Source organism: Papio anubis, chromosome 1, assembly GCF_008728515.1.
Source record: "Papio anubis isolate 15944 chromosome 1, Panubis1.0, whole genome shotgun sequence".
In the NCBI taxonomy this organism is placed as follows: Eukaryota; Metazoa; Chordata; class Mammalia; order Primates; family Cercopithecidae; genus Papio; species Papio anubis.
In genome coordinates this window covers 206,273,881-206,298,628 of record NC_044976.1, presented here as the reverse complement: position 1 = coordinate 206,298,628, position 24,748 = coordinate 206,273,881, and the positions used below count along the sequence as shown (strand labels likewise).

General features: G+C 39.2%; 1 protein-coding gene across 5 annotated transcripts in view; it reads right to left on the bottom strand.

Annotated features, from left to right (window-relative positions):
- MTR (5-methyltetrahydrofolate-homocysteine methyltransferase) overlaps positions 1–24,748 on the bottom strand; it is a 105,878-nt gene that overhangs the window by 52,889 nt on the left and 28,241 nt on the right. For 4 of the 5 annotated variants that reach the window (XR_002519114.2, XM_031659757.1, XM_003893718.5 and 1 more), the window contains exons 9-15: positions 23,281–23,381; positions 22,062–22,123; positions 20,570–20,637; positions 18,170–18,249; positions 15,260–15,372; positions 11,359–11,499; positions 8,461–8,646 (exon numbers count right to left, since the gene is read on the bottom strand). Coding sequence is in view for 4 of the 5 variants with exons in the window: in XM_031659757.1 (XP_031515617.1) it covers positions 8,461–8,646; positions 11,359–11,499; positions 15,260–15,372; positions 18,170–18,249; positions 20,570–20,637; positions 22,062–22,123; positions 23,281–23,381 (751 nt within the window). In the remaining variant the exon portion in view is untranslated. The remainder of the gene's footprint in view (positions 1–8,460; positions 8,647–11,358; positions 11,500–15,259; positions 15,373–18,169; positions 18,250–20,569; positions 20,638–22,061; positions 22,124–23,280; positions 23,382–24,748) is intronic. The other variant, XM_021931693.2, reaches the window with a different exon arrangement.

Below are 24,748 nucleotides of genomic sequence, written 5' to 3'. Positions count from 1 at the left end.
AAATACAAAAATTAGCCAGTTGTGGTGGCACACGCCTGTAGTCCTAGCTACTTGGGAGGCTGAGCCAGGAGAATTGCTTGAACTCAGGAAGCGGAGGCTGCAGAGCTGAGGTCGTGCTACTGCACTTCAGCCTGGATGACAGAGTGAGACTTGATCTCAAAAAAAAAAAAAAAAAAAAGACAAACCAGAAGTGATAGAAATGGATATTTGTGCCTTTCAAGAGAGACAGTGACAAGCAGGAAGGTAAACACTGAAGAAAAGGAAGTGTCCAAAGGAAAAAATCTAAAAATCACAACCAAAGGGAAAAAATCTACCAAAGAAAAAATATGCCACTTACAATAAAAACAACAAACAAAACACATAGGAATGATCTAGAGATTTCCTATTTAGGGATAATTACACAACTCCATCGAATGAGTAATTGGAAAGACATTCCACATTCCTCAGAGATAAATCTAAACATTGGCAAGATACCAATTCCTTGTTATTTTCTAGGTTAGGATTATTTAGATATTAATCAAGATCCAATGGGTCTCATAATTAGAAATTTATTTTCAAATCATTTTAAAACAAGAAAACAAAAAAAAGGATAATGTGTTGCATATATTGATTATTCTTTTATATAGTTTACACATGTGCAAACAAAAACTAATATAGACTATTCTGCTATTATGTGATAATTATATTTCTAAGAAACTTCACATTATCAAAAATTGTCATACAAAAAAGTCATTTTTGTGAACCTATGGATTATATGAAAAAAATTAAAAATCATTTCATTTAGAAAAAGAGAACTAAATCTAGAGTCAGTATACTTGTCCCATAGAAATTTCAATAATAAAGGTGTCCTGTATCTTGTTATGTAGAGCTAAGAATAACAGCTGGTCAAAACTATCAGCAACAACGAAAAACACAGAAATGCTTTCTCGTTGCCTTTCAATCCAGAAGTCTCAGGCCCAGCCTCCTGTCGTATCTGGTCTTGACCTTGCAGTTTTGTTTGCAACATGGATCACAGACATTAACCAAAGACTCCAACACAGCAGCCAGCTATTGAAACAAAGCTGGTGTGCCTTGCTTAGCCGCAACAGTAGTTTCCCATTTGAGGGAGTTGTTGTTTTTCCCCTATAATCAGTGGTGTCAATCCAAGCAAAGCAAATCCCGGTTCTTAACTGATTGCTACATCCAATAGCATTATGAGAACTCAATCAACAGAAAACATGCCTTTATATAAAAAATACCTGTATTGCTGGTTTCTTAACTTTGAAAGTATACAGGATTTTTGCTTTGCTTCTTATAATTTTCAATATTTATGACAATTTGACAGTGAGCATACATGCGGCTCCATAATCTGTATAATATTTAAATACTCTGGAGAACAGTCCAGTAAAATTATGTTACCTAAGTTATCTACTTCTCTTCAGTTGGGCACTTGGGCTGTTATATTTTCAATAATGTTGGTGTAAAATCTTGGCATATATAGTATCCTTACGCTGCTGAATTCTTTTGTTGGAATAATTGCCCAGAAATAAGATTATAAGCTCAAGGGGTATAAACAATTTTTTGTCTCTTCACAGGTATTATATTCTCTTTCAAAAGGACTGTACCAGTTTACACTACACTCTGCAACAAACGAGGCTTCAGTTTTATCACTGCTGTATCTACACAGACCTTGACCATTTTTAACTTTACTAATTTAGTAGGGATAAAACATTACCTTAAGACTGCTCTAATTTGTATGTATTTCATAACTAGCAGGTTATTTTGTTTTCCTACATTTGCTTTTAATTTGTGGTCACAGTCAAGTCTAAATTGGGAAAACCTATCCTTAGACAAGACCAAGCACTAAGCAGTGCCAATAAACAAAGCACAGGGTAAACATAGGATTTGGAAACATACAACAGTCTTCAAATGAGGAAGACCAAGGGTAAAAACTTGGTTCCACCATGTCCTAGACATGACACTGGTCCACTGTAAAACGGGATGGCTGCCACCTCAGTGGTTACTCTGAAGACTAAATTAAATAACCTCTGCTGGTGGTTTTCAACCAAAAGATACATGAGAATCCCCTCTAAGGCTTTAAAATGTCTAAAGCCAGGCCTCATCCCAGATCAAATGAGTCAAAACTCAAGGGCTGAAGTCCAGGGGTGTGTATGTTTTTTCAAAAGCTCCAGCAGTGACTGCCCTTCCCTGTCACAGTGAGTCTGCTTTGCACTCCTGGTTAAGCACCACAGATCCCTAAGGCGCAACATTTCATTCTCACTCTGAATTGACCTTGCTTCCAACTTCACCGAGAAAACAGAAGCAATTATAGACTCCCGCCAGCACATCAACCAGCATGCCTGCAGATCTGCACTCTTTACTCTGCCTTCTCTTTTGCACTTTGAGCAAACTGCCCAGCTACTGATCTACAGCCACCCCTCCACTCACACAGTGATTGCCATCTCTCTCAACTCACAAGGTCATGGCTCTGGCAAATGCCTCCTTTCTCTCCTGCATCAATTCCTCCCTCTCTCTCCCAGATCATTCGCATCAGCTTACAAAAACATGCTGTCACAGAATCTACACACACACACACACACACACACACACACACACATCCTTTCTTAACTTCGTATTTCCCCCCTGGTTTCCACCCTATTTCTTTGCTCCCCTTTATGGCAGAACTGTAAAAAGTTGCCTATACTGCTGCTTCTATTCTTCTCCTATTCTCTCTAAATCCACTCCAATAAAGCTTTCATCTCCTTGGAAACAGTACAGCAAGATCACAAATGACCCCATTTCTAATCCAATGGTAAACCCTTGATCTCATTCCACTTGGTCTATCCACAACTCTTTAAATAGCTGATCATGCCCTTTTCTTTGACGCTTGTTCTTCACTTGGCTTCCAAGGGAACTCTCTCTTCTGACTCCCCTCCTACCATGTAGACTGCTCCTTCTCATATCCTTCTGATGGTGTTTCCTCTTCTCCCCAGTGCCCTAAGCACTGTGGTTCTAAGACTCACTTAGTCCTAGGACTTCTCTACAGTCATTCCTTTGGTGAGCTCAGCCAGTCTCACTGCTTTAAATAGCATGTACAAATAATTTCCAAATAAAGGAATCCTATCTTCAAGCCAGACTTTGCGCACAAAATCCACTCATTTACACAACTGCACACTCGACATACCCACCACATACTATGTCCAAACCCAAACTTCTCCTTACCCCAGCCCAAATCTGCTTCTCAAAGTCTTTCTTACCTCAGTAGCTCCTTCTTTTCAATTGCCCAAGCCAACAAATTCTAAAATTATTCCCTGACTCCTCTTTCTTTCACAACCTATACTCAATGTGAATGCAAATCCTATTGGCTCTGTGTTAAAAATATATGTAGAAACAGATGATTTTTAACGTCCTCTTTTGCTTTCACCATGGCCCTAACCATCACCATATCTCATCTGAATGATAGCAATAAACTCTAACATTTCTGCTTTGGCCCTAACAGACCATTCTCCACAAAGGACCAGAGGGTTTAAACATGAGTCAGATCATATTTACCCCTCTGTTCAAAACTTTTCCGTGGTGTCCCCACTCACACTGGGTAACAATGTTAACCAAAAGTGTGAAGAAAGGCCGCCAAGGCCCTGTGTGATTTGACCTGCCACCTTTCCAACCTTGTATCTTCCCAATCTCCTCCTCTCCCCTCTGCTCCAGCTACTCTGGCTTCCCTGTTGGTTTTCAAACACGACAAGCATCTATCTACCTCAAGATTCCCTCTGCAAAGAACACTCTTCCCCCACATTTTCACACGGCTCACCTAGGCTTCTGCTAAAATGTCACATCATCCATGAGGCCTTCCCAAACTATCCGACATAAAATAATATTCCCCCATCTCAACGCTGAGGGGGGATCAAATACTCTTCATTTCCCTTCACCGTATTCAATACCATTCAATGTGTGTATACACACACACACGTTTATTATTATTATTATTTTTTTTTTTTTTTTGGAGACAGAGTCTAACTCTGTCACCCAGGCTGGAGTGCAGTGGTGCGATCTCACCTCGCTGTAACCTCAGTCTCCTGGGTTCAAGTAATTCTCATGCCTCAGCCTCTCCAGTAGCTAAGATTACAGGCATGCATTACCACATCTGGCTAATTTTTGTATTTAGTAGAGACGAGGTTTCACCACGTTGGCCAGGCTAGTCTCGAACTCCTGAATTCAGGTGATCCACCTGCCTCAGCCTCCCAAAGTGTTGGGATTACAGGTGTGAGCCACCACACCTGGCCAATTATTCATATATATATATACATTTTTTTAAAATGTGTTATTCCCTTTGTCCCTAAGAATATAAATCGTACATGAACAGGGACTAGGCTGTATTCTCTGCTGTCTCCTCAGAGATTAGAATAGGGTCTGGCACATAGTAAGTGCTCAGGATATATTTGAAGATATTTGCCTCATTAAAAAGTAACAAGTTGCTATATATATCAGTTTTGTTTTGTTTTTTTTTTTGTTTTTTTTTTTTTTGAGACAGAGTCTCGCTCTGTCGCCCAGGCTAGAGTGCAGTGGCACGATCTCGGCTCACTGCAAGCTCCGCCTCGCAGGTTCAAGCCATTCTCCTGCCTCAGCCTCCTGAGTAGCTGGGACTACAGGCACCCGTCACTACATCCGGCTAATTTTTTGTATATTTAGTAGAGACGGGGCTTCACCGTGTTAGCCAGGATGGTCTCGATCTCCTGACCTCATGATTCGCCCGCCTCGGCCTCCCAAAGTGCTGAGATTACAGGCGTGAGCCACCATGCCCAGCCCACTATATATATTGTTAAAAGGAACATTCAGATAACAAAAAAAGAGCTTCTGGAAAAAGAAGAAATAAAACTCTAAATAGAGGGTCTGGAGGATAAATGTAGATATGAAAATCTCACCCGATGCAGAGTAGAATACCAGAGTTGGAAAATAGGAGAGAAATATAAGAAAATTAGACAATCTGTCCAAAACATTCAATATCTCAATAATACATGTACCAAAAAAGAAAATAAAACAATCCAAGGACACTTCCTACCACTGCAGCTGTGACTTTCACAAATGAAAGGCCTACTGAGTGCCAGCATAATGGATGGCTCATCATCGCAAGAATTCAGAACACAGAGGACACAAAAGATTCCCAAAGCATCCAGAGAATAGAAAAACAAGTTTCACAAAAATAATCAAGAGTTAGAACAGCACTGGACTTCTTACCAATACCAGTGGGAACCAGAAGACAAAGAAGCAGTATTTTGAAAACACAGAACAACTTCAAGTTTGCACTCCTATGCCCATACAACTGCCAATTAAGCGTAAAAGTAGAATACGGCCATTTTCTGACACGTAAGATTTCAAAAATATTTACTGCCATGTTTTCTTTCACAAGAAGCTACCAGAGAATGTACTCTACCAAATGATCCAAAAAAAAAAGTTAACCAAGAATGAGGAAATTATGAGTTCTAAAAACCTAAGAGAAAGGCAAATGGAACCCCAGGAGGAAGGTCACAGCTGTGCAGCTGGCCTACTGAGCAGCCGTTCCGGGTCACGTCAGAAGACTTGGAGGGAGAATTCTTCAAGAAAGTAGTATGACAGTCCTCTTAATGTGTCTGGCTACATTGGATATTGGAGGTTTACACAACTGGGGTACAATCTGAAGGCGAAATACATAGAAAACAATACAAACAAAAAGGTAAGTATTACCTTCATAGAAAACAAATAAAGAGTAAGAAAGGATAAGCAATCATAGTATACTATTGCATGGCTCAACTTTTATACTGTTTAATAATGTAAGCACTGAAAACGATTATAGCTAAAATGAACTATACTGGGAAGGATAAAAGTAAAGCTGTACAGAGTCAGGGCAGTGGATGGTGAAAAGCTAAAAAACCTTTAATCATTGTAGGAAGTCAATAAATAAAAACTAAAACTGGAATTTGAAGATAAAGAGGTAGATGCTACAAGAATCAGCTTAAAAAGCTGAAAGTGGCTGCCTCAGGATCTAGAAGGCTGAGGGCTTTTGTTTTCCTTTTTGTTTACGGAACTATTTGTCTATTTGCAGAAAATACAATTATCAAAAGGTACCATACCACACTAAACTTCTAGTGGAAGATAACAACTTTTCAGATGGACAGTTTTAACAATGTGTCTCAGAATAGTAAATGCGCACACTCTCTGACATAGCAATCCCACTTCAATGAACTGACTCTAAGAAAAATCATTTACAAGGGGAAATAGCTGCATGAATTAGGATATTCATTGGTCACTGAACTGTTCATGCTACTAAAATATTAGAAACACAATTTCATTCAATAATAGATAGTAAGTAAAACATACTAGAATGCAATGCAACCAGAAACCATGGAGTTTTAATCCCTATTCACTAAGATGGGAAAATGCCAACATTATGTTGAGTAGGGGAAAAGAGTTACAGAATACCAGGTATAATCTCATCTTATAAAAGTTTTCATTTGCTGAAACCTCTTTTGCTCTTTCCCCACATGGCCATGTGGCTTGCTCTCTCATTTTACTCCGGTTTTCAAATGTTCCCTCCTCAGAAGGATCTTACAAGACCACCTCTTCTAAACAGGCCATCTCCTCCCTGACAGCTTTTTCACTCGACCCTTTAGCACAGGCCCTGATGAATGAAACCAGATCGCCTAGACCTGAATCCCAGCACTGCAAACTGTTAGCTGTGTGACAACTGCAAGTCCTGGGACATCTCTGTGCTTTAGTTTCCTCACACGACATTCAAAAATAACAAGAATACACACCCACGGTTTATATGCTTGGAGGAAGAAGTGATTTAATGTGTGTTGTGTACTTGCTTGGTGTGAATTAAGGTTCAATATATGTTAACGATCAAAATTCTCTCTCTTTTGCATTCTTCTGGATGATTTGAATTTTTTCACAATGAAAGAAAATGTATCTTTCATACAAAAAAATACATTTAAAAACAAAGAAAGACAGAAAGGAAAGAAAAAGTACATATAATCCCATTACTTGTTCGGTCAGTATGTCCCCATTTGAGACCATCCCCAACTCAGACCATCCCTACTACCCCAGTTGACAACCATCAAATTCTTTTCTCTGCTTATACAGACACACATATGTAAATGTAAGTACTTTTATATTAAGTAAAATTGGGATCATGTCACTCACTTTTTTCATTTTTCAATATATTGAAGACATGGTTCCATCTCCTGATTCTTTTTAACTGCTGCACAGTATTCTACGTAGTAAGGACCAAGGTTTAAGCATTCCCCTAGTAATTGACATTTAGTGTTCTTAGCTTATTGCTACCACAATGCTACAATAAATGTGAACATATATCCTTATATACTCAACCTTATTACTAGATTCCCAGGAAGAGCTTAATAATAAGAAACAGATTTTTTAGTGGTTTTAAATAGGTACCAAAATATACATGAAAAGTTATGTAAAGTATAAAACGTAACAATAATCAGTGTATCACATAGTTGAACTATTATTATATCTGAAGCTTCCCATGTGCCCCACCCTGATTCTATGGCAGAGGTATTATGAAGGCTGCCATTTATCAATCTTCTAATTTTTTCTTCTATTTGGTAAAGGAAACTAATCTCATTATTTCTTTATTTTTTATTTCTTTAATGCTTACAAAAGTTAGTATCTTCTCATAAGTTTATTGGCTATTTGTTATTTATTTTTATATAAACTGTTACTCATTTCCTTTGTCCATTTTCCTATTGGGTTGACTGGGGTGTTTTGCTTTCCGACTTACAGAAACTTTGCATATTAGGAATATTCACCCACTACTATTATTCATGTTGCAAATAGCTAACTGTATTTTAGTATATGGTTGGAAATGGGAATCTAACTTTATTTTCTTCCAGATGCATAGCCAGTCGTCCCAACAGCATTTCCTGAATACTTCAACCTTTCTTCATGAATACAAAGACTTTACTATATACCAGATTTTCATATACCGTCATTGACCACATAAGGACACTTAAATCAATGATGGATCATATAAACAACAATGGTTCCCTAAGGTTATATAATACTGTATTTTTACTGTAAATTTTCTATGTTTCGATACATTTAGATACACAAATACCTATCACTTTGTTACAGTTGCCTACAGTATTCAGTATGGTAACATGCTACACTAGCTTATGACATAGGAACAATACACTATACCATCAAGCTCATGTGTGTAGTAGGCTATCCCATCTAGGTTGGTGTAAATACACTCTAGGATGTTGGCACAATGACAAAATCACCTAATGATGTATTTCTCAGACCATATCTCCATTGTTAAGTAATGCATGATGTATGACTGTATACAGATACATGTACGCATATGTATATGAATGTATACAGAAAGAGATACATGTATATGTGTACATATATATGTAGCTGTTTCAGACTTGCATTCTAACCTGGGTAACACAATGGATTAGGCCAAAAGAAATCACTCACCTGTCCTTCTTCATCAAAAGCCATGACCACCATAGCAGCTCCAAACTTTTTAATCTTCCTGGCCTTCTCCAAGAAGTCATCCTCTCCTTCCTTCAGACTAATGCTATTGACAATGCACTTCCCTTGGCAGCACTTTAACCCAGCTTCAATCACAGCAAAATTGGAGGAGTCGATGCACAAAGGTACCTGAGATCAGAAAGGCAAGAAAATCACAGAGAGGCCACAAGTCACTACAAATTACTTTTCAAAAGCTCTAAAGTATTCCCTGTTTCTTCTTTAGCAAAACAATAAACAAATAATAGTAGTACGTCAGAGACAGAATTTTAATACACTTATTCTTTAAGACCAAAATACTTGGAGTAATTTCAGTATTACAAGATACTCCATGCATGGGCCAGGGATTTATAGCTGAAAGATCATAGCTGAACATCAGAATGAAATCAGTGGGATCAGTTCACCAGCTTCAGTGCAGTACACTTTCAAGTGCCTTGGCCCCGAGGTAAACACCTCAGATAGGATTTAGACATCCCTGATCTAACTTAGGAATTCATGTTTAGCCTTGTGTCCTTTGGGAACAGCCCTCTAGCGAAGTTATTCAAATTCAACCTCTCCTTTAGAAAATCAAATTACTGATTTTTTTTTACTGAAAAAAAAAGAGACTTAATATTAGAAAGGAAAAATAGATCTAATTATCAACAAATGCATATAATTAAAATAAAGGACAAGACTGAAATGCACAGTTGAGAATAGGTTCCTTTTAATTCATACCTCTGTTCCAGGAAAGGTGAAAGGAAGGGCTTGAAGAATTAGATTGATAAAAAGAAATGAAATGAGGCAACTGATCTAGGCTGCATTATGTTTGTATTTTTAGAGACAAGGTCTTACTATGTTCCCTTGGCTGGTCTTGAACTCCTGAGCTCCAGGCATCCTCCCCACTCAGCCTCCCCAGTAGCTGAAACTATAGGTGCACACCACAGCTCCCAGCATAGGCCACATTATTCAATTAAGCCATTCAATAAATAATTAAGTGACTACCATATTAGGCCCATACAGGGAAAACAGTAAGAAAGCCAGGTCCTTGGCTCCACTGAGCTTAGAAAGATAAATAATTAAACAAGTAATGACATAAAGTGTGGTAAAAACTAAAAGCATACGAGAAGCACAGACTGCCATGGAAGCACACACCAAACCTAATCTAGGAAGCATGGAGAATGGGGCGGGAAAATCCACGGAAAGCTTCCCGGGGCAGGAAACATTTCAACTGAGGACTGAAAAATGAGTAGTCAGCAATTTCCTAAGCCACGCCACCAAACAAGAGCAAAAAAGAACAGGCACTCCACCATGCTTTTTCTTAGCATGCTAGTAATGACAGGTTTGCTAAGAAAAGGGTCAAATGCAACGACAATACCAGGCCAGTGTATCGGCTCATATTTGCTTGCTGATAGTTTGGTGTCCCAACCCTACCGGTGAAAAGGTGCTGGTAAAACGATTTTATGCTTTACCCCATGGGTCGAAATCTGGCCTCCAATAAATTGTGGTAGTAGGGCAAAACCAAGAAAGATAAGAAATTGTTGTGGCAATCAGAACACTAATAATTTATTGAGTTACATGGGGTCCTTCACAGTTGATAAAGCACTTGCATCTTTACAATTCACAAAGGGGGTTTGATGATCCCATTTTAGAGATAAGGAAAGAAAGTAGGGTCAATAGTCCATTGACTTGATTGGGCCTTACAAGGCGAGTCTACCCTCTTCCCAATACTAAGCTGATAAACAATTGGCTATACCTCTGATTCTAACTAACTTTGAACAAGTTGTCTTGCTTCTTTGTACCTTAAATTCTCAAAATATTTATTCCCAGAAGAATGATGAGACTTTTTAGTAAAGAGTTTTAAGACACAAATGAAAGATGGGCAAATGTAATTCAGTACTTACCACAGACTTCTAACTTAAATCAGCTGAAGCCTAATAAAAAACCAACAGCTCAACCTGAAATATGCAACTCTTAAAGCACTAGGAAGTTTCTTTAAAAAAGAACTTCAAAAATCACTTCCTGCCAGGCACAGTGGCTCACAACTGTAATCCCACCACTTTGGGAGGCCAAGGCAGGAGGACTGCTTGAGCCTATGACTTCAAAATCAGACTGGGTTATTTATTTTTATATAAACTGCAAGACCCGCCCTCTCTACCAAAAATATTTTTTAAATGATGCGTGCCTGTGGTCCTAGCTACTCAGGAGACTGAAGTGGGAGGAGTCTGAGGTTGCAGTGAGCTTTGATTGCACCACTGCACTCCAGCTTGGGCCACACAGCAAAACTCTGCCTCAGGAGGGGGAAAAAAAAATCACTCCTCATAACAAGCTTAATGGCAGAAAAATGAGGTAAGATTTTTAAAAATTTTAGAACTCATTTAAAAAAGTTTGAAAGACTGACACAAAAATCAACTTTCACCTTTTAAAGAACAAATGTAAAAGCTGACATAACCTCTTGATTTAATCTTGTTTTGTATTTTTGTCTTAGTCTGATAAGCCTGAAAGTTCTCTCCTTTCTGTTATAAGAAAGAAATCACTGAGTTCCCTTGCCTATGGCAGAAATAGAGCCAATGATTTTCCTTCACAGACAGGGAAAGTGGGTTGTTATTCTGTCCAGACATCTGAGGAGACTCAATTCTCATGAACAATCCCAGAAGTCTTGGAAACAGCCAGGCTGAAGCCACAGCTGTCTCCAAGATCTGCTTTATGTGGAAAGGTTATCATTATCTGAGAAAGCTGACAATCAGAAACTACTGTGCTCAGAAAACCAGTTCTTGAGTTCACAGATTAATGGGACAACTGGCAAAGTTAAATGAGTGACAAAGTGAGACAAGTAAATCCCCCTGATAAATACAAACTTTGTATAACCTTTGCGATGTCTGGCTCGGAAGCAATTAAGTTGCAAAATCTGGCCATTGCACTCGGACCATCTAGCATGCCATCATCCATGTTGATATCCAGCACCTGGGCTCCCATTTCCACCTGCACTCTGGCAACACCCAAGGCTTCCTGAAGGAAGAATGAGAGAGGAAGCAGCGTTAGGAGACAGTACTTTGAGAAAAGGCTAACGAGGTCATTCCTTACCCTTCCCAGCAATCCTTTCAAATTACACAGACTACCTAGCCAGACTCCCTGACTCTGGGCCTGCTGTCCACCCATCACTCATCACAAATTAACCTTTCTCACACATCTCTTCCATCACATCATCTCACTGCTTAGAATCCACCAAAGCTGTTTTCCTACCATGAAGATTCTCAATTCCTCAGCATGGCAGTCAAGGCCCTCTGAGCTGGCCCCATCTTCTTACCCAACTGAACTTCCCACTCCACCCCCGCTGGAGCCCTCACCCAGCCAGATCTGTTCCCATCTCTGTGCTGCAGATCATGTTGTCCCCTCTGCTTGGAACGCAATCCCTTTCCCTTCCACATTGTTTAAGACCCAGCTCAAGCCCCAACTCCTCCAAAAAAAGTCCTTAGAGAAACCATCCAAAACGATGTAACCCTTCAGTATTTGCCAAAAACTATGTAACTCTTCAGTATCTGCTGAAAGTATTCATTGCAGGCTGTTAATAGGAGTTACATGAAAAGAAATGTCAGTTAAATAAGTTTCAGCAGGTTTTATAACACTGGAAGGCTTTTCAAATTCTTTAATGCACTATTATACACTGCAACCTTCCCAAAACAGAATACAGCATTTCCCACTTATGACCATCTAAGGAATATTTTGTAGGATAAGTGTTCCAAAAAGAGTCTTATATACTTCCCACTCTGAACAATGTTGGGCAAAATATACATATTCCATAATGCCTTCTAACTAACGTGACAGAGACTTTTTGTTTATTTAAGTCTTCACTGTACACTTCATAGTGTAACAAAATAAGCAAGGATAAAATCAATAGTAGATGCTGATGTTGTCTTGATTTTTTTTAGCCCAAGAAAATAAAATAGAAACTTTTAGCACTCATTGTGATAGAATAGGCATGAAACCCTATGGCATATGCCACAAGGAAGCACCATATGCACTGAGCCAAGGCCGCATAGAGAAAAAGGATCACAATTCAATTCAGTAAATCTGGACCGGGCGCGGTGGCTCACGCCTGTAATCCCAGCACTTTGGGCGGCTGAGACAGGCAGATCACTTGAGGTCAAGAGTTTAAGACCAGCCTGGCCAACAAGGCAAAACTCCATTTCTACTAAAAATACAAAGATTAGTTGGGTCTGGTGGCGGGTGCCTGTAGTCCCAGCAGCTCTGGAGGCTGGGGCAGGAGAATCGCTTGAACCTTGGAGGTGGAGGTTGCAGTGAGCCAAGACCACGCCATTGCACTCCAGCCTGGGTGACAGAGCAAGACTCTGTCTCAAAATAAATAAAGCAATTAATTAATTCAGTAAATCAAAAAATGTTTTCTAGTATCAGTACCAATTTAAATAAAATAAAGAATAAAAAGAAGTGTAAATCACAATCCTGGTTCTTAAAGGGTTTATATCTAGTTGGGGGCACATGTCACAGTCACATAAAAAACTACTGGGCACTGCCATACAATGTGTGGGTCAAATGCCAAGATGATCTCAACATCCAGGAAAGGGAAAGGTCGCCACAAACCAAAATGGAGAAAGCTAACTGAGAGGAAGCATCTTCAGCTGGCTAATGGGGAATGGATTGGAGCAAACAGACAGGAAGTAAGACAATAAGCAACAGGATCAAAAAACCTGGAAAATGGAAATGCCAATATCTGACCTATTTCTTAACAATCACGGAATAACAGCTTCAAGGTCTAACCTTCCCAAACAACGTCAGAGAGATGAAGCAGTTTGTTTAAAGACATTTGAGTTGAGTAAGAACACAGGACTGTAACTTCTTTCAGGTCAATGTTCTTTTCACTAAACCACAAAGGGATCACTAAGACATAAAAGCTAGACTCTAATGAAGAGTCACCTGTCCCTTCCTGTTTCTACTGCCCCCTCCTACTGTTTCCACTAGGCAGAGATAGCAGAGTGGTTAAGGGCACATGCTTGGTAGACTTGGGTTCTATCATTTACTTGCTGTAAAACAAAAGGCAAGTCATTTAACCTCCCCAAGCCTCTGTTTCTACACCTGTAAAACGGGGATAACCACAGTATCTATCTCCACCAGGCTGTGATGATTAAATGAGAAATGACATAAAGTGCTTAGCACAGTGATGGCACATAGAAAGACCTTATTAAATGATAGATATTATTACTTTCACCTGTTTGCTTCTTCCTAAAATGCTCTCAGTGTCAAATCTATCAAATCCACCAAAGGGACACCATAGAATAGGCATAAGAATCAAAACCCTGCCAGCTGAAGAACACTCTATGGCTAGAAGAGTCACTGGCACTTCAGAAGGAAGCAAACAAGAACAAGGGCACGGAGTCCGAAGCGAGCCTCCTGGAATGTTCAGATGACAGATCAGGATGGGAGGGCAGTTTAATACCTAAGTGAAGAGGACGGAATGACAGACTAATGAATTTCAGTTTTATTCCATATGCAAAAACAAGTCACCCTGTGGAACTTCCAAACTGGGAAGGCTCATGATGGATGCATACAGGAGCACTGGAAAGCAGCAAGAATGAGGGGAAGACAACTGACAGGGGAAGTGGTGAAACTGGGCAACCAGGCCCTGCTAATGTGCCAGCTGAGGGACTGGGAAGGAAGACACGCCTCCAGGGATGCCATCAGGTAATAATGAACAGATCCACGAAGGGGGATACACGGTCCTTTCCTTGTTATGAAAACTAAATCAGCTCTGATACTGGTTTCTGGAAGATCTCCTAAAGGTTGCAAAAAAGTGAGGAAAGTTGGATGACAAAGTTAATTATCATCAAAGCCCCGGCCAAATTCCTCCAATTTTAAATTCATATTTTCATAGGAAAATCTATCCAGGAGTCTTGGGTATGCTCTGTATGGATTAAATTATGCTCATCCACAGAGTGACCGAGCTTAAAAACACCATGGCTAAAACTATCACATACACTTTCCAAGGCAAGGGTCTATTTCTTTCGTTTGTTTATTGTAGTCTACAGCTAACAAGATTCATAATACCCTCTCAACAGTGAGCGTTCGACGCAGCCGTAAGGAACTGACAGGAATTTTCCTGTCTTTCCCTTTCCCTAGAAGGATTTGTGAGAAGACAAAATAAAGAGCCTTCTCAAATTTTTTTTTTTTTTTTTTTGAGACGGAGTCTCACTGTGTCTCCCAGGCTGGAGTGCAGTGGCGCGATCTCGGCTCACTGCAAGCCCGCCTGGTTCACGCCATTCTCCCACCTCAGCCTCCCAAGTAGTTGGGACTACAGGCGCTGCCATCAGCCTCGCTGTTTTTGTATTTTTAGTAGAGATCGCGGGTTTCACCATAGCCAGGATAGTCTCGATCTCCTGACCTTTGTGGATCCACCTCCGCCTCGCCTCCCAAAGTGCTGGGATTACAGGCTTGAGCCACCGCGCCCGGCCACCTTCTCAAATTTTTAACTTATTTCATGATTAATAGAAATAGCTAGAACCTGGATCCTTCCCATCTCATCCTACTTCATACACCAAATGCAGTACTTTTTAACAAATATTGACAACAGCAGCTTCAATTTTTCAAAGCCTTGTCCTCCCACCAGCCCACCCTGCTGCAAACACACATTACCATCTTCTCACACTTTCTAGCGGCTCTGCTAATAACACTATCAAAGGCAGAGAGCTGTTTCATTTACATGCTGTCTAGCCAAAGACATGGGCAGATGCCTCAGGGGTCTTATTAAGATGCTCACTTCATAGTTTCCTGCCATGATGAGTTTAGCAAACTTCCTTGATCCTGCAACATTACAGCGCTCTCCAATGTTAACAAAGTTGGTGTACTGTCCAATCCTGAAGGGCTCCAGACCTTAAAAGGAGAAGCATTTTGAAAAATTTCTGCAAATGCATATGGATGACATAAGACAGACAGACGCAAATGTATTCAGTAAGAAAGAGAAGTTCCTGCACCACAGCCCATCTGAGCAGACAGGAGATCCAATGTGGAAGCAGGGCCATAGTTGTCTCTAGGGAGATTCAAATGCAGCAAAGGCTATTTGTTACATCTACATTTACAACCAGACTCTCAAAAGAAGAAATATTTCAGAGTTTTATGCTGCAAATAACCTCAAGGACCTAATCATACCATCTCTGAGAAAAAAGAAAAAATAATCATCAACCCCTATTTAACCAAGAGGCTGGGGCAAAAATCATGGACAAAGTTAGAATTGAAAGAGAGGTGTTCCACAGCTGTCTGCTCAGATATTAGCTTGAAGCTATACAGAGTAAGCTTTTTCAATCCCACCAATGGTGTGTTTACAACGTTACTTCATTTCTTTGATCCAGAGGCCTAGAACCCATAATAAACAAGGCAGAATCAGGGACCCAGGTTGAGACCTGAGAGACAGGAGTCACTGTGGCAGGTCTATCACTAATGAGCTGGCTCTAGGTAAGCCAGGCGGACTTCTGGTGCCTGTTTCCTTATCTACCAACATCGTAACATCTCCCCTGCCACTGGCCAATTTAGGGGCAAATATCAGATAATACATGTGGATATATTACACTGAAGTAAAAACATACAGTGTGAAGTATCACTATAGAAAAGGCTCTGAACTGTTTTTGTTCTATTCATTATGTTTAAAGTATTAGGAGAGGCAGTCTCAAACATACAGTGTGAAGTAACACTATAGAAAAGGCTCTGAACTGTTTTTGTTCTATTCATTACCTTTAAAGTATTAGGAGAGGCAGTCTCACTAGGTGGTTATAGGAAGGTTCTGGGGACAGACGGCCTTGGGTTCAAATCACTTACCTGAATGAACAACCTTGGGGCAACTTCCCATATGCCTCTGAGTTTACAAAGACAGTAAAGTGTCTGTTTTATACTGTTATTGTAAAAATGAAACTGAATAACATTGATAAGCACAGAATTAGCACCCACAATCACTGCTTTCATTGCTAATAAGAGAAAATGGCTTTTAAGACCTTTGTCAAAGCATGGGCTGAGGAAGAAACAGCTATGAGGCAGAGAAAAATAATGACTATAAACTGGGTCATTATAAAAGCATTCCAGGCTGCTTGGTGCACTGAGATTATCGCTTTCCACGCCCAGTATTGGCTTATGGTTTCCCTTCCACCCAGCAATGATCCTCATGGCCCCAGCCTTCCATGCTAGTCCCAGGGTATGCCCGATCTTAGTCTGACCCTGAGGTTCCCAGGACAGGCAAGCAGGGAGCCAACATTTCAATGCTGACATTTCCGTGTGACTCCCCCGCCAAAGCATCTCACACATAGTGCGAATGATCTATTATGAATGTGAAGTACTTGATACAAAGATCACACTTCTCTCAAGCTTGTGGTTTATAAAAGAACAATTTTAAATAGCACATCTGATGTCACTCTTTTAAAATCTGATGGAAGGTGACTGTTTAAAGCAATTTAGCAATAGCATATGACATTCAAATTGAAGAAAAAATTCTTTTATTCTTACATGTAAATTATTTTTTAAAATCTTACGTAAACGGCTCTCTTGTTTCAATTTTGGCAAAGGCTGAATGTTTTCCACTCTTAGTGCTTGGCTGAAGTAATGCACTAACATTAAGTTCTAGGGATGAAATAAATACATTTTCCTGCCACACTTCTCTCTAATAAAAGCCACTATTTCCAGAGAGGGAGTATCATAAACCATGAATCCTACTTTTCCTAATCTCATCCTCTACCTTCTGGAGTATTTAAAAAAAAAAAAAAAAAAAGGCTAGCCTGACCATAGTTGGTATGTTTATTAACCCAACTTCACACTCACTGATTGGGATTAATTCTGTGCTATGTTCTGAGTGAGAAAAGCAGACACTACTTTTGCTGTCATTTGTAATTTATTTTACCTTTCATAGGACAACATATGAAACAAAAATATTTCAATTCAGAGAGATGCTAAATTCTAAGCTATTAGGGAACATAATTCCTCATATGTGTTATTTGCAGGTTCTCTAAAAAATCATACTTTTTCTGCTTGAAGTTACCATTTAATATATCATGAACATACCAAAGCAAAAATATGAAATTTAAAGTTATTTTTCTAACAGTTGGCCAGATGACCTAGTTTAGTAACGTTCCTTGTTTGAACACAAAATTAATGCTGAAAAGGGTAGGCTACGTACCTCAAAGGATTGTTGAGAACCAAAGAAAAAATAAATACCACAAGTCTTTGTAAAGTCCTAAACATGTGGTAAATGTAAGATTACAACAAGAATATTTCAGAAACAAACAATTTTCCAGGATGATGCTGCTGCCATTACCAAACATTACACCTTCGCAGTTTGGAATTTTCAGTAACTAATTTCAACCTGAAAATTAAAATTGTTAGGCTGTGGCCAAGAGTATGTTTTCAAAACAGTGGACAATAAAGATAGGACCATCGAGCCACCACCAAGGACCCTACCTGGGCAAATCACCTGGGCCTTCCTTCACTTTTACCCTAAAGTTGATGTCATCCTGCCCCAGCCCTGGAAAAACAAGGGTTCTTCACTGGAATTCATGTAAGGGCCAAGAATATATGGATTCTTCTTCAACCTAATAAGCAAGCTGCCTAGCACAAATATCACTACCACTTAGAATAGTCACATTCTACAAATGGTTTCTGAAATCACGAATACCAGGTCTTTATGACTTACCAGACAGTAACATATGTCCTTCAAAAACAGTGGCAGGTGGAACTCTAGGCTTACAATTTTTCACAGCTTCAGCAATTTCCCTGAGTTGAAACAGAAAACGCTATTTCCATTAATTCAGAATAAAATATATTTAATGAAACTAATTTCAAAACTAATTTTTAACTATGAAATTGTCTATTTAACATAACTATATATATAGTTATATACTTAATTCCAAGTGTGCAGCAACAATTATGCCTTTTAGTTTTCTCAGCAATGCAGAAAATTAATCTATAAACTGCACCTTTTGTGTGCCTGCCCGTCGGCTATGCGCTGGCTGGGTTGTTTTTACTTTCTGAGACATGAACCTGGAGCTACATGACAGTTTGCACAAATGCAAACTGCAAACTTCCTTCCACCTTCCCCACATCCACAGATGTCTTTTACTCTGTCAAATCTACACACACACAATCCTCGCTTCCTACTCAAAATTTGAGCAGAAAAAGGATTTCACCTTTGACAAGAAGGAGCAGGCACAAGCAGAGGGGCTAGGAGAGGAGGGAATTAGGTCCAGCGGATCTGCTTTTACTACAGCACACACACAGTAGGGCGGGTACACAGCCATAAAGCACTAAAACTTCAAAATAATTACTCTTAAAGATTTGTTTTAGTAATTCACACTCCATTGAACCTTATCAGTTCTAATGAATCATGTTTTTGATCAACCAGAAAAATCTGGCTACTCCACTAAATTTATCAGGACCAGTAAGAATTGCTCTACTCTACTGTCCCCAAATTAGAATGTGAATGTCTAAGTAAAAGAAGCAAACATATACACAGAGATATAAATATAGATACACACAAACATACACACAGACATTTAAAACAACTCCTCTTTTTAAAGAGGAAACAAAAACAAAAAGAAATAGTTGCTGATCCAAAGATAAGCGACATTTACTGACAGCTTTCAGAAATTATTTACAAGATATTTTAAAAATTATTATTTAGGCCAGGCGCGGTGGCTCACGCCTGTAATTCTAGCTTCTAGCACTTTGGGAGGCCAAGGCGAGCGGATCACGAGGTCAGGAGACCAAGACCATCCTGGCTAACAAGGTGAAACCCCATCGCCACTAAAAATACAAAAAATTAGCCAGGCATGGTGGCAGGCGCCTGTTGTCCCAGCTACTCAGGAGGCTGAGGCAGGAGAATGGCGTGAACCTGGGAGGCAGAGCTTGCAGTGAGCCGAGATCGCACCACTGCACTCCAGACTGGAAGACAGACCGAGACTCCGTCTCAAAAAAAATATATATATATATATATATACACACACATATATATATTATTTACTAAGAGTCTATCACAGCAGTCAACAAAAGCAGTGAACTACAAGGTAACTCGGTAGAGTGAACATATTACACACATGAAAACAGACTTGAAACAGTGAGATGACTGGCTGGAAATATGATCATCAGTCACTCCAGGGAAAAAAACAAATATAAACAGTCCTAAACGACATTCCAAATCACTGAATTCCAATCTTCCTAAAAGCTATAAAACTCTAAGGAATGAAACACACGGTCATGCTCGTTTCACTCCCTTCCTTCATACGCTTACTTGAAAACATGAATTAAGTAACCACAGTGAACCAGGCAAAGTGAAGACGCTTCTCCTGACCTCAAGACACCTGCTGTCTTATTGTCTTTTCCTTCCACGAAGGAATCTAATGGAGGCCTGTATTTGCCCACAATAAATATGAGCTGTCCTCTTTGAGCATTCAAATATTACTCAGGTATTTAAGGATAGAATATCATAATAACTGGGATTTATTTTACATAATCCAGGGGGAAAAGTTGAGGGACAGATGAAATAAGAATGGAAAAACATCGAAAATTATGGCAACTATGGGACAGGCATATAGAGGTCCATTTTATTATTTCTCTAAAATTTTTCATTATATAAAGATGTATGAGCTTGTTAGGAAGGGCTGCCATAACAAAGTGCCAAAGACTGGGTAGCTTAAATAACAGAAATGTATTTTCTCATAACTTGGAGGACAGAAGTCTGAGTTGAAGGTGTCAGGCAAGGTTAGTTTCTTTTAAGGCCTGTCTCACGGCTTGTAGCTAGTTATTTCTTCCCTGTGTCTTTACATGGTCTTGCCTCTGTGTGTGCATTTGTGTCCCGCTCCTCAAAGGACACCAATCATATTGGATTAGGTACACCTGTACGACCTCATTTTACCTTAGTCCCCTCTTTAAAGGCCTTATCTCCAAATACAGCCCACATTCTGAAACAGTAGGGGTTAGAACTTCAACATACAAATTTTGGAAGGACACAATTCAGCCCACAACAAAAGGTACATATTTAGAGTATTATCTGATTGTCCACTTGGTTTTAGATATATTGTCTATAGGTGATTATTACCTGATATGATCTGGTGTTGAACCACAGCATCCTCCAACTATATTGACCAAGCCATCCATAGCAAAATCCTGCATTTAGGAAAAGACAAAGTTTCAGCAAGTTCATCTGCATTCTAAACTCATTCCCACCAATTCAACATAAAAGCCATCTATACTTCCTGAACAACTAAGACTATAATAAAAAGAGAGTCAAACGTACTTAACTCTGGATATAAAGATGTCACATGCCCTAGACATAGGATAAAAGCAAAGAATAGTTCAGATGCTGTGAAATCCTTTATACCACTTAAAATGCAGTGAGAGGTTGGGTATGGTGGCTCACACCTATAATCTCAGCACTATGGGAGGTCAAGGCAGGAGGATCACTTGAGGCCAGGCATTTGAGACCAGCCTGGGCAACACAGCAAGACCCCATCTCTACAAAAAATTTAAAAATTAGCTGGGCATGGTGGCATGTGTTTACAGTCCCAGCTACTCAGGAGTCTAGGTGGGAGGACTGCTTGAGCCCAGGAGTTCGAAGCTACAGTAAACTATGATCACACCACTGAACTTCAGCCTGAGCAACAGCTGTCTCAAAAAAATAAACACAAAAAATAAAGTTCAGTGGGAGATTTGCCTATCTAATGATTTTTTTTTACCCATATGCTGAGCTGAATGAATGTGAGTTGGATAACACATCTTCAAATAACACAAATAGAGTACGGATTTTTTAATTTACATTAATTTTTAAAATGTTTAAATAACAATTCAGTTCCTCTGTCACACTGGCCACAATTCAAGGGCTCCAAAAACCGTATGGTAGTGGCTAGATATGGGACAGCATGAGTCTAGAGTTTAACCACAGGCTACTGAATAAAGAACACCATAACTAAGAGACAAAGTCAAGGAGCTGAGAAGTCAAGAGTATTGGAAAGATCGTCTACAAAGATAATGATATCATAAGAAGTAAGTCAGAAATAGCTTAAGAGAGAATGTCAGTGAAACAGAAGCTAAAAATTCACGGAACAAGGGGAAAGAGACCCAGGGATTAGTAGCTAAGTGCAGTAAGAAGCGGCGGTGGACAGTATGGTCTCATGACCTAGGATTAAACAATGGCCAGTGTATGACAGACAGGGAGAATGATGGGGGTGACAATGGGAGGCCAGGGGGACATCTACTCCACCCAGCAGTCTGAGGGGTGTGACGGCAGAAAGCTACAACTTAGGAAGGCTGCAGGGGAAGCAACATCTCAGAGGAGAGCCAAGTCTCAATTATTTGTTTGGAGTGGACCCCAGTGAGAATTTTCCAACAGCCACCAGTGCCAGTTGAGGATAAGGATGCCGACAGTTAGTCCTCCCCTGTGCCTCTAGTACCTTAATTTGGGGTAGCTAAACTTTTCTTTGTTATATGTACATTGGGATTTCTCCAGGGAAAATTCTCCTTCTAAATACTCTAAATCTAAAATTCAATCTCTCTGCCTCTCTTAAAAAGCCAGTGAAAGGAGGACCCCTGACCTTTAGGTGCTTGGCCATCATAGAAGGCGTTTCATCATAGTCACCAAAGGTGTTGGGAAGACCTGAGAAAGGGTAATTCAACTATTATTGCAAATTGCCTTAACAAATATACATTGTATTTTTAAAGACTTTATGTTAATAACTATATAATTTTATATTTATATTAAATGATTACTTGCAAAAACAAACACACAATATTTACACAGTAAACAAAGAGATACTACACCTCCCAAAAAACTTAAACACACACACACACACACACACACACACACACACACACACAACTGCAGAGGAAAATGAACTCTATTATTTCTTTTCCATCTGAAAGAAAAGATTCTATTCACTGTTAGGCAGAACAGAATGCCCCCAGCCTCACCTCTTCCCATAAGGGAAATTCATTCATTCTTGTTACACAGCCGCTTGGGGGTGGGGGTGGAAGTGGAAGGAATACTACATAACCTTTGAACTAATTAATGAGCAACTAACATGCCATTAAAAACCAACAAAAATCAGCCAGTCTCCTTTCGAATAAATTTTCCCAAGTAAGACTTCAGCTTGTAACAATCCAGTTTCTTGTTTTATTTATTATCTGCTTCCAGTTATCTTACTCCTGGTGGGAAATAAAATTTATCGTGCATTAAAGTGATATATTTGGAGAAAGAAGGCTGAAAAACGACTTTTCGCTCTAAGTAGCTAAGCAGTGATCAAATACATTCACAGGGAAATCTGGTTAACCCTGAACAAATTACCAATATTCAATGGGAAGTTTGAGAACTGTCTACAAATATCTTCAAAAAATTTCCATATAATGAACTGCAAGTCCAAGCTTTCAGAGAATAAAAAGGTAACACCAAACAGGATTCTTCTTTTGCTCTTCTACTAATAGAATGGACCAGAGAAAAGGGGTCTCTCTTCTCTTCTTTACACCCATCTTTCTGGTCACGTCCACAAGGCTTGCGCTGTCACCAAAGGCAAAACTCTGGTCAGTTATGTGACTAAGCTCATTTCCAGAAGTTTTATACTGTTCTGAAGCTTCAGGGTGAGCCGAACTTCCCTCAGGTCTACAGGGAAACACTGCACCCAGATACTCTTCATTTATTAAGTGTCAACTATACCAACACCTGCAAAACAAGATTTTTATTCACGATCTCTTACCTCATCTACGCCATGTCTTATGTTACTTTTATCTCCCCATGTGTGACCCCCTTGAAACACATACCTGCATTGGGATAACAGAGGACATAGGCTGTTGTACATTTTCCAATCATTTCAATAAAAGGTCTCATTTCAGCTGCACCCAAAGCACAATTTAATCCAATGCTAGAAAAACAGAAAAAACATATTAAAAACATCATCTCTCATTCATATTTATGCATATAAGTTATATATAGAGACAATATATCTAAAACCAAGTGGGTAATAAATCTCATTCAAAGCACTTTTATTCAACTACCTTCAAAGCCATCTCATTAAGGTCCCCTGCAGCACTAAATATTTTTGCCAATGTCTCCATCTTCAGATAATCTTACAGCTGAAAGACCCTGCCTATGGATGGACTCCTTAAATTAGTTCACATGGTATACTGTGGGGCAGAAATATCAACAAGCTAACACTGCTTAAAAAAAAAAAAAAAAAAAAAAAAAAAAAACTGACCTGAAAGCAACATTTAAAAGGTCGGAAATCTTGGAGGCAGAAGGAACATGGAATGGTGGAAAGAAGCTACCCTTAAAGTCCAGGAGACCAAGACTTAGGCACTACCCCACAGGCAGAGACCCTGCTATCCTAAAAGGTAGTCAGCGGGTGGCGGGCCTGAGGTCTTCCAGAATTTATGAGCCAACTGCGAAGTTACCAGACTATGTGATCTCTAATGTTTTCACATCTTACTTTTTTCCTTCTACTGTGATTCCTAAGTGCAATGTGGCATCCTAGACTGGATCCTTGAATAGAAAACAGATTATCAGTGGAAAACCCTTGAAATTTGAATAAAGTCTGGAGTTTAGTTAATATAGGTTAAATATCCCTAATCTGAAACGTGGAAATCCAAAATACTTCAAAATATGAAACTTCTTGAGAACTGACATGACCCACAAAAGAAATGTTCATTGGACCATATCAGATTCCAGATTAAGGACACTAAACTGTAAGTATAGTGCAAATATTCCAGAATTTGAAAAACTCCACAATCCAAAAACACTTCTGGTCCCAAGCATTTCAGATAAGGGATACTCAAACTATAGTAATATACTCTTAGTCTTTACAAAAGTACCATAGTCATGCATTATGTTAACATGAAAACTAAAAGAATATAGAGAAATTCTCTGCACTATCTTTGCAACTTTTCTATAAATCTGAAATGATTCCAAAATTAATTTTATTTAACAAATATCCAATACTCATTCATTTAAAAAAATTCAGCAAACTAGGAATAGGGGGAAATTTCGACTTGATAAAGAGTATCTAGAAAAAACTTCCAGCTAATATCAAGCTTAATCATGTGAAACTAGATGCTTTCCTGCTAAGATAAGGAACAAAGCAAGGATACCCACTCTCATCGCTTACTCAATATTGTATTTGAAGTCCCTATGCAATAAGAAAAGACAGAAAGTAAAAGGTACACTATACTGATCGGAAAGGAAGAAATAAAACTGTCTTTGTTCACATATGACATGATCGTTTATGTACAGAAT